The sequence below is a fragment of the Ixodes scapularis genome, unplaced genomic scaffold, assembly GCF_016920785.2.
Source record: "Ixodes scapularis isolate PalLabHiFi unplaced genomic scaffold, ASM1692078v2 PGA_scaffold11__112_contigs__length_91849675, whole genome shotgun sequence".
Classification (NCBI taxonomy): domain Eukaryota; kingdom Metazoa; phylum Arthropoda; class Arachnida; order Ixodida; family Ixodidae; genus Ixodes; species Ixodes scapularis.
Window position 1 is genome coordinate 53,293,737 of NW_024609837.1, and position 11,257 is coordinate 53,304,993.

Sequence of the window (11,257 nt, forward strand, 5' to 3'; positions counted from 1 at the left end):
CTCCGCTCGCTAAACCGAACGTAAACGCTCCTAATCAGCACTCGAGTTACGCAAAATGTGAAAATGCAGCAGGCTATTTCTTACCTTCTTTTCTTAGAAAGTTGCGATGCATCCGCGGTACCCAAGCACGTCAACCGAACCCAGCTCACGCCCTGGAGACTGGTACTACCTCAATCGGACGTACGCGATCGAAAACAATCAATCAATGGACGAATATTTAGATTCGCGTTCGTGGTCACTGAGTGCCGTGACACCACTTATCATCACTTGGGAATCATTCTTTGCCGAATGAACCATGCAGTCATCACATCCGGTGAACTACTGCGTCACGACAACGTGATTTCCCATTTTGATTTTAAGTTGAGAATGAAAGCTAAGGAAGGAAGTTGAAAATCCCTTTCATGGTCACGCTATCCCCGCCGGGAAATCACAGCGATCGATTCTTTCGAATGGTCTATAGCCAATGAGAGCTTAAGAAATTCAGGGCGTTGATTAGTATGTATTATATTGTTTGTGATTTTTTTTTCGCGTCCTTATCAGCTAGTGCCACAGTACTATTCTGTAAGGATCGATAATCAGAAGTTTGGGAATCGCCGCTCCCTGTGCTTCTTGAGCTGTGTTTGACAATTTAGGCAGGTAGCTGCCAGAGGTAGGTGCCAGAATAGTTTAAAAGGTAGGATCTTGCGTATGATATCCTTCTCTCAAATTGAGTCGACAATGTTAGGCGCGATCAGCTCAGAGATTCACGTGCGTGGAATACACTTCTCACAAAATTATACGCCAGACAAAGACCCAATACTCCAATTAACCATGCAGGGAATTTTACAGTCATGCACGAAAAGCACAGTCGGAGTGCTAGTGTCTTGACAAAATCTAATTTTAATAGTTCTGTCGTCAGGCGCGTAATCTGAGTTTGGGGACCAATTACCTGCTACGCTCTGCGAGTAGAAACGATAATGTGGAAACCACCAGTGTGGCCACCACTTGACGGGTTTTAAACGCGACAGTATTTCGCGCAGTATGTTCGAAGGAAAGCATCGAGATATTTCATTTCTGCACAGATTTTCTTATAAAACATAGTTATTGGGTAATTTTATTCTCCAACCATTCGTAAGTCAACCTAATCTGCAGTTGAAATGTTTGCTTTCTTTGAGACCATCTTTATTTCGCTGGTCAGCCGCACGTAATAACAAGTTTGGTTGGTTGATTTGGTGTTTATGGCGCAAAAGCTACTAAGGCCATAGAGCGCTAAAAACAAGACTATTGCTGGAAAGGGTTTAGAGAGAAAAAAAAGAGGCTTTATTAGCCAGTGATTCGATAAAAGATGGTAATGGGGTACCAAAACGTAAAAGGGTGATGGGCATGATCTGTAGGTTAAGAAAGCTACAATCGGTGTAGAAGGCCGATACTATCTAAAATTTGAAAAGAGCAGAGCTGGGTGTAGTAGGACTTGTTCTTGATACAGTTGCGAAAAATACAAAAGACGTTCTTCATGATAAGCAGGACATTCAACTAAAATATGTATAATGCTTAAGGCATTGCCACACTGCCCGTACGTATTAACTAGGGTACCGTGCGTTCGGAGTTTAGTTTTTTTTATTATATTTCGGGGTCTGATTTTATTTTTTTGGATGGGGGTTTACAACTTTAAGGTTTTTCTTGTCAAATTGGTTAAAACTTGACCTATCTACACAAAAACACTGAATTTGTCGAAACATTAAGCACACTCTATGATCCTCCCGAATTCCAAAAAAAAACAAAAAAACACAAGAACACTGAACTCTAGTAATGACCAACGCTTGTTTTATGTCTAGTTGTCAAAGATTATAACAATATCTAGAGTTAATTGATAGAAACTACCAAGCATTTTTTCGCAAAGATATCACGGTACATCTTCCTTTTATTCACGAGGAAAAAGAGGCAAACATTCTCAGACATATTTCATATTTAGCAGAGCTTGCGGTACGTGGAACTGGAAAGGAAATCTGTTTGGGAAGTTCAGATGTCTTCTCTCTACCTCCCGTGGTGCCCACGGTAACCATGTCCACCGTATCCGCCATGACCGCGATGACCTCCGTGTCCTCCATATCCGTGGCCGTAGCCCCCCTTGCCGTGTCCTCCTCCGTGACGGTAGCCTCCGTGGTGGCCGTGGTGGCCACCGTATCCGACAGATCTTCCGTATCTGTGTCCTCCGTGGCTGCCCCCATGGCCGTAGCCTCCATGACCGTGTCCTCCGTGATGACCTCCGTAACCGCCGTAGCTTCTTCCAGCAGACACCAGGGCCAGTGCCAGAAGAAACACCAGAACTGCGACCTGGTAAACGGAAAGGTTTGTTATACACATTGACATGAATTGCAAAGGTGATCGACCTACCGTTTGCTAAACAGCCTAAATATATTTTTATGACCTATGGTTTAGACCACCTTAAATGTATGCGTATTGAGTTTCATGAAACACCATTAAACTGTGAAAAGAGATTGATCGAGCTGGCATCTGAAGGGGTCAAAAAGTAAATAATTCACCATATAAACTATACCGTTAAAGGCAAAAAGCTGGGCAGTTGTTCTTTAAACATTAACATAAACACAAAAAAGAGCCTTATCGTCCTTTTTATTATTCATTTGTCCGTATACATTTTGTGCTCTCTTTTTTATTATATATCCCCTAACGCTTAGTATTTCCTGCCAATAAAGGACACCAAAATTTTAAAAATGAATATCTAATCTTAAAGGCGGTAGGTGGCGATTCATTATAGTTTCATCCTACGTCGTCTGAAAGTATTCTTCCTATCTTCCGGTTACTATTCTTTGCGTATTGTGACGTCCAGTTTCAGCTAACTTTGTGCTTTGTGTATAGCTTATATAGCCTTTATAACGGGCATCACGTAAAAACTTGGAGGAATTTAAGAATGATGCATACTTTGTTTAACCCTTTTTTCGAAAGATTCATCCCACATATTTTCTGCGGGGAAATTTTTTTTCTTCGCCTATTTCAATATAAAAGGTATAGAATGAAATTGTTGTCCATAATGTCAGATCTATTCCAGACCTAAAAACAATACTACTACGGTTTTACCTTTCACTGTTTTAGTAACAGTCTTCGAGCTTTTAAAAATACCAAACAAACAAAAAAAAATGTAGAGTGAAATTGTTTTCCATTCACCATGAACTTCATTTTGGAGTGCTGGTATTGCTGTGGCTGGAAGTAGGAGGTTCAAATGCCGGCTCGGTACACTTTCCGATCCCCTTCAGCAGCCTATATACTCCACACGACGTGCATTAAGGACACGTGTTATGTGTTGTTTTCGCAGGTCTTAACCGCTGTAGCTTGGTGTTTTCAAACGTATCATATTACCTACAGCGTATGTTATGCACTGGCTTATTTGTTTTTCGTTTCGTTTTTTGCGCGTGTGACAGGAGCAACAGTAGTAGGCGTGTCCTGGTAGGAGCAGGAAATATGCGCTACGTGGGAAAAATATGCGCTACGTGCTATACATGTTTTTATTATTATTATTATTATTATTATTTAAACAGATAAAAGAAATTATGGACCCAAAAGAGCGCAGTTACCTTTTATACAATAAGAACGAGAAGTTAAGTTCGAAAATTTGTTTAGAACATCTATTGGATCATACTTTCGAATACCTCCGAGATTCTAGGAGGGTCAGCCTTTTCGCCCTGTCTTGGCTATTCTATTTGAAAACTGTACGTACTTATTTCAGCCGAACACCTGCACAAATCCTGACAAATTTCCAGGAGAATTATCGAGGGAAAAAATACAATAATAATTAGTGCCTGAAAAATCAGACTAGATAGTCAAAATCTTGACTTTCTGCCCATCGCAATAAAGATCCGCATTATTCCCGAGAATCACAATCGCGTTAAACTCATTGCGCGGATCTGAGTTTAGAAGCAATATTTTTAATAAATATATCTTTTCCCAAGAAAAACTCGGAGTGCTTCACAAATTTGACCTCGTCACCAATCAGTTAGCAGATCAATCGCAAGACGTCCCGTGGTTCAAGATATTTAAAAATGTATGGTTGCTTCAGTTAAAATTAAAGATTCTGTGGATTAGCTTTTTTGGTTTTCACTATGACGATTATGTTGACTTTTGTGTCTGCCTTTATCAATCAACTTGGCTCAAATACTTTCCGTTTACAATATATTTACATATTCTATTCACTAGTGCGCATTTTGTTTCAAGAGTTTCCTAGATCGTAATAATAATGTCTTTATTGCACGAAGAAATATACATCATTACAAACAGGTCCGCAAAAGCATATCAGTGCTTGTAGGCGTGACCTGGCAACCAGCAGAGAAACTACTACCATCAAATAATGCAAAGCACAAAATAAACAGAAAAACGAAATACTCTTGACCCGTACAATTTAAAAATCGTAGTTACAACACCAATTTCTAAGCTCTTTTTTATCACTTTCAACGACTGTAGATGTAAAAGTTCATTAGGCAACAAATTAAAGTAATGAGGAACGTAAAAAGACCGAACCCGCTTTCCGTAAGTTGTGTATACTCTAGGGAGGGCGAACCGCTCTATTTTTCTCAAAACCTTTAGTTTTTTTACAAGTATCTTAAACGTACTATTAAAATAATTCGTAACTAGTAGATATATAATCTTTCAGATGACAAAAGCTGTAGCGAACGCATTTTTGACTCTGTTCTTTACTCATCCAATTTGGTTATGTATGCTAAATTTCTACAAATGTAATGCAAAATATTATCTAATTTACTTTTTCTAGAGTTCGAACAAGAACCGTAAAGTGTGACACCATACCAAAGCACCGACTCCTCCCAGAGCTTGAAAAACCCTCATTTTCAAAGTCAGGTTGTTTACAACTCGCAAACGATATCGTAAACAATCATATATTTGCGCATAAATTAAGGACTCAAAAAGAAAACAGTCTTGGTTGAATTTTGAGCAAAGCCTAATCACAACGAAGTGTTTCTTAAACGTCTCAAACACATTTATTTCTAATCAAGAAATGGGCAGTCTACTGATAATTGGTGATTCATATTTGTGACTAAGATCAATACTTTTGACTGTGCTTTATTAATAACTGACGCGTGTGCTTAAAAACAAACGTAAATAAAGTTCACCTGGCGCTAAAAACTATGCTCTCATGCAGATCACTCACTAAAATAGAGTTCAAGCGACATTTCTGCACAAATGTCATTTGTGCGCAGTGAGTTACAACACAGTACAACAGCTAACGACACGAGAGAGGATGTATCTGCTGATTGCATTTCAGTAATTTCCGGGGATTAGCTCCAAGCCGTTTCGTGTGCTCACTATGTGAAAACTAGCAAACTAAGGTGTGACCTTGATTTCCTTCTTTAATTCTTTATTATGGCTCGTTCAAGTGGTACAGCGAAACGTGTCCCCGCCTTTACATAATCTTGATGAGCAAAACAGGTAGTGTAAAACCTTAACTTTGTTTTCACAAATACAACTAAATTTTTAAAGAATTCATATGTACGCTTGATAGTGACTGTTTCACAAGCTTTGATGCACTAAGAACAGCGCATCTATGTTGAATCATCTGCAATACTGATAACAACCAACCATCTTTACAGCCAAAAGCTCCACTCCAAACCCGTAACTATTCCCTGGAGCATTCCGTTTTAATAAAAATAAGTGCACGTTCAATCGCTAAATTTTAATAACAAACGCAATTACCAAAAAAAGCAGATACATGCTTAACAGGAAATGTATCTCATACGTTGTAAACAGCTAGGAAGGTGCCTACCGCAACTTTCTTTAGTGATTATTGTCGTGCACGTCGGCGTCGTCTATCTAAAAAAGATGCGTCAGAAGTATGTGTCTGTGTAAATAATATCTATTTTTCAGGCTATGATATGCAGAGAACGTGGAGAAAGGGGCTTGTGGAAAGGGAAAATAAGGAAAAAGTATTTCGCCAGTCGACTACGACGTATCTATACTATATAAGCTCCCGGAGATTATCACAAAGCGTAGCAAGAAATTTTCTTATTCAGACTTCGAACTTCCCGAACCTCGCTGCAGTACGGAACTTGTCGCACAATGAGATTCACAGTAAGGATTTCACTATTATTGTATTTCTCCTTCGGCGTAGCCTCTTGAGATATTGTTAAGACAGTGTGGTATTTTTGTCGTTAAATTTTACTATATTTGTTTTGCATAAAGCTCACATGAGGGCCCTATATGACAGAAAAGCATTGCGCAATCTAACGTTTTTGTACAATCTAGTAAATTAAATCTTACAAAATAGTATGTTTTTAGTGACGCGAATATTTATGTGCCATCACGTTCCACTCGAAAGTACTCTCGATTTTCTCTTCATACCATGTTTTTCTCTTCCCCTTCAACGCTCATACAACCGCTTTTAATCGCCTGGATAATGAGATACTACAGCGAGTAAATTATTTTCAGAAAACAAGTGGAAACGCTCGCTGACACTTCGTAAGCTCAGTGTACGTTTGGTTCTGGGACTTTTTTTTTTTTTTCTTGTTTGCATTTTCCTCGTTCCTTTTAATTGCGATAGGTTTAGGAGCTCGTGTTTCAGAAAATCTGGCGTCGGTGGGACCCAGGAACCCCATAATGCAACACGCGCAGCCACGTGTGATGTCACACGTGGCTGTGACGTCATCACCTAATCGATTTCCTAAATTAGACGGTATAAATTTCTGCTAAATTTCGAGGAAGATCCCTCCGCGTGTTGAGCGAAACATTTTCCCTCGAAATTTAGGGGGTATTTTCAGCCGACCTTAGCGAAATATTTTACCGCCAAATTTAGCGGACTCTTTCCCGCTAAATTAAGCGGTCGAATAGGGTGACGACGTCACAACCCGTGTGACGTCACGCGTCGCGTGAACGTGACGCCCCCGACTAGGCCACGCACACACGCTTGCACAGCTTGGAAACAAACACGCGTTTCTATGATAAGGCTTTGCGAACGGCAACGCAACAGTAACGCACGTAACTCTTGCGTTGCTTTGTTTTCCCCAATTTGACGGTAGCTGCTTTCCTTTTTTTTTTTACCAACAACGTTTTTCGACATTAGGACAAAGGACGTGGGCGTTTTTTTTTGTCTTTTTTTTTTATAACGTCGGACTTTTTGAGTGGAGAAAAGAAAAAAAAATATGTCAAGGTGTGTAGAATGAGTGTATCCAATAAATGACTCGGCGCCTATACTTTGTTTTAGCTTAATTCCCCTCGCAGCCGACGCTACGAGCTATTGCGACAAATCGAGCGGCGTCAAACGCGCGCGTCCCTGGACCTTTTTGTTTATTTTTGGTTTAGCGATGATACAGCATAACGAACACCATGACGGTGCACTTTTGACACTGACTGGTACGATCAGCTCGTAGGCTGCGTCTGGACTTGAGGTAAAGTGAGGTACAGAAAAACACAAAAAAAATAAGTATAATTTTTAGAGGTATGTTACTCGAAATAAGTAATGTAAGTACGTTACCCGTTTTAAAAGGTAACGTGCAAGTTACTACGTTACCGAAAAAAATAATGCGTTACCCACATCGCGTTACCGCCAACGCTGGACATAGGTGCATTTTATTAACATGTTATGAAAAAGAATCTCTATAAAATCAATTAAAAGCACGCTAACTAGCAGGGCCAATCCATATAAAGCAGATGTTATCTGTGGATAAGTCATATGGGCGTGTTCTCAAAGTATCGAACTTTTACAATCAGCAAAGTTTCGCATTTCGCCGCCAATTCTTGCTGACCAAATGCTCCATTAAAAAAATAATAATAACAATGGATTGCGTTCTTTTAATTATGAAAATTTCCAGACCATTTTTTTTTTATTTATACATGGCATTGTTTCGCATAGTCTGATCCTTTGCGGTTCAAAGGAACGCCAACCAGCATGCACGTCTCTTAACTGCGGCACGTTTTGTTGTCGTTAGAAAACCGGGGAAGCAGAAGGGTTCAGCGTCTTATATGCGCTGCACATCAATACATTGGGACAGTGAATAGTGCTGTTTGGATTCAGGAATGGCGGTTCGCTAACGCTGACCACGAGCTGTTCGGCCGTGCCTGCTGAGCAGGGGCAGAGCCGTATATTTAGAGAGTTTGGCCATTCATTGGGAAGTATAGGAGACAAATGAGGATGCGCCATAGGCCGAAAGCGAGCTGGGCGTTTTCCAGGGCGTCTTCACAAATTCGAATGTTGCCAACCAGGAGCCGGAAATGATACCCTGGCGGTGCTCGCGAGAAACAAACCTAATAAGTGCGTGGGAGTAACTTTTAGGCTGAAAATATGGTGCACGTGATGTTTCAATCACGGTCATCCAAAATCATGGTGGAAGAGTGCGACTAGTGGAACTATCGACAGAATGAATGCGTACACCTGGCGCCGAGGGCCGGGAATCTCCTGTCCGAGCGGTCACACTCTTTCCGAGCAAAAAAGAGCTGAGCGGCACATTCTTTCCTTACTTCATTCTGCGTGATCATGATCAAAATATCACGTGCACCCTATTTTCAACCATGAAGAGTTACTACATTTAGCTCTTGCGCGCTTACTAAAACGATTAAAACCGTTTCTCGCTACCACCACTAGGGGATTCTTTTCGGCTTCCAATTGGCCAAGAGAGCATGTCAAGCTCTCTTTCTGCGTGTGGTGCACGCCCTGGCTCTGCCCGCGCACCACACGCAGACTAAACTCTCTCTATACACGGCTCTGAGCCGGGGAAGCGGGGGTAACATTGCAGGAGCACTTTCTGGTTCCGCCGCGAGAGAGCGAGCAACGAGCAGGGGATGCGAATACGTGTAAACAGGGCGCTTTGAAGCCAGTCTTTTAAAAAGCCTGTGAGAAAAACTGGAGACAAAAAGCCGATCTCGAGACAAGTATAAATCTGTCGATCTCGACACTTCCAAGTATAACTTCCAAGTATAGTAGAAAGTATAACTTTCCACTTTTACACGGAATAAGTTAAAGAATCGGGTTGCACGCTTGGGGCCCTAAACTCGTCAAACACAAAGTTGGAGCAGAAAGTTCGCGGAGCGTGCCGATTGGACGTCGGCGAAAAAGTGCAAAGTCATCGCCGTGATAGGCCAATCGTTGCGCTCCTTCAACTTTGGCCCCAACTTTGTGTTTGACGAATTTAGAGGTCCTGGCTTGCGCCCAAAAGAAGTCTGAAGGATAAGCGTAAAATTTTAGGATATGTGTATGTAAAAAAAAGAGCTTTGATGCTTTTCAGGTTTCTCTAGTATGTCCGTTTTTTTGTGTTTTTTTTTTTTTTACTACGTAAATTATTACAAATGAGCTATTACATTAATCTTAATAAGACACTTTTAAAGCGATCCTGCTAACCATCGTTATCCAGACACACTGCGCTATTGCGCTGCATTTTATACTTTAACGTAAATTTATTCGCAATTATATCTGCATGAGTATCTTGACAAATATCTGCTTTTGAAAAGTGTTCGTGAAAACAGATCGCTTAATATACAGGGTGTTTTTTTTAAGCTTAACATATTCGTGAAAAACGCCGTGAAAGCTACACTTATACGGTTTGTGCAGGTGAGTTGTACGGTCCAGAGGGGCGTAAAATAGGCAACAAATGGTAACGATCAGTCGGCTAACTAAGTAAAGAAATAATCCAATTTTAATTAGCGTAAATAGACACATGGTTTACCGTATAAACTCGCTGAGCGTCATCGAAACCTTTAAACCATAAATTTTTAGAAATACTTCGAGCGCCAGGGAAGCGTAGTAGTAAGTTAGCAATTTGGGCCAGTTGGTTCATGATCACCTAAAAATGCGCAAAACAAACACAAGAACGAGGAAGTAGACAGACAATAGCGCACTCGGAAATGGTTTTTATTAGTGGAAACTAATCATATATATAGCTGTGACCTGTCTGTCTACTTTCTCGTCATTGTGTGTGTTTTGTTGTGCTTCTTTAGGTAAGCGTAGTATTGCGATAAAAGTCCCACTCATGCAACACGTACAAAGCCGGGGCTATGATAAAATACAGAAAAATCGTGCTGGCGCGTTATGACACAGGTATTTTGCTCCTGCTGCATGTTGTCAATTTATCGCACTACAGAGATTTTCACGCGCTTAAGTCCATTCTAAAAATACTAATTTTCATAACGACTCTCAGCATGTCTCTAATTGGAACCATGTGTCTATTTTCACTAATTAAAATGTTATTAAATGTTTTACTTAATTATTCGGCTCATCGTTACAGATAGACCTGTATACGATGCTCCCGTGGCTGTAAAACTCACCTGCACAAACCGGTCAAGTGTAGCTTTCAAGGCTTTTTTTAAACAAATGCGTTAAGCTTAAAAAAAACACCCCGTATAGAACATCAATGTCCTATAAACGTAGAATAACTGGGCCTATTTATTTTAATCCCGCTTGCTCTATAATTCCCTTTCCCGTCAACAGGTGGGAGTTGTGGTTCTCCTTGTGGTACTGGTCGTTGTATCTGCTGGAGGATACAAGGGTCATTATGGCGGACACGGCGGTCATCACAGAGGAGGCCACATGAGCGGAGGCTACGGTCATGGAGGCCACAGATACGGAAGGGAAGTCGGCTACGGAGGACACCCCAGCGGCTATGGCGGTTACGGCTATGGGGGAGGGCACGGCAAAGGAGGCTACGGCCATGGTGGAGAGCACAGTTACGGAAGACCGGTTGGCCACGAAGGTCACCATGAAGGCTACGGCGGTCACGGCGGGTACGGTCACGAAAGCGGCCATCGAAAGGGCTACGGCCATGGAGGACACGGATACGGAAGACCAGTGGGTTACGGCCATCATGGAGGCTACGGCGGCGGGCACGGTTACCATGGTTGACGCGGAACTATAAAAGAGTAACTGAACGTTCCGGCGCACGCACCAGGACGACAATTGAATGACAAAAACTATGTTGAATCTATTGGAGAGCTTTGAGCTTGTGAATTAAACAAATGTTAAAGGAATGTTGATTCTACGTTGTATTTTAACCCTCTTTGCTGAAGCGCCCTCAATCTTCAAAAATGAAGCACCCTGGCAAGAAGCAAGTCAGTATCGATCAGGCCGTGCGGAGGCATTGTTTACCTAATATATCGCGTTTATGGACTGAACCTCTGTTAAGTCAATCTTTCAGCTACAATCGGCACGGAATGAAACCCGAACGCCGGAACGCGTGGCCATCGAGACAGGCTGCTCCACCTGGTGGGCCCCTGAGAACTAATGAAAATGTGCCCGGGGTTCGAGGGTGCGGGTCCTGCTAAAATGCGCTCG

The 11,257-nt window shown here is 41.5% G+C and overlaps 1 protein-coding gene across 1 annotated transcript; it reads left to right on the forward strand.

Moving 5' to 3' along the window:
* The first annotated feature begins 2,205 nt into the window (after window positions 1-2,205).
* LOC120839969 (glycine-rich cell wall structural protein-like) lies at window positions 2,206-10,828 on the forward strand. The gene is made up of 2 exons (XM_040210388.2): window positions 2,206-2,328; window positions 10,418-10,828. Exons 1-2 carry the CDS (start codon window positions 2,206-2,208, stop codon window positions 10,826-10,828), a joined length of 534 nt encoding a protein of 177 aa, XP_040066322.2.
* The last annotated feature ends 429 nt before the right edge of the window (window positions 10,829-11,257 follow it).

Bases quoted from the DNA above. Each gene is read 5' to 3' on its own strand.
- LOC120839969 (XM_040210388.2), top strand. From the start codon at position 2,206: ATGGCCGTAGCCTCCATGACCGTGTCCTCCGTGATGACCTCCGTAACC. The intron at 2,329-10,417 runs GTTTGTTATACA...TCCCGTCAACAG, and splicing joins GCGACCTGGTAAACGGAAAG to GTGGGAGTTGTGGTTCTCCT.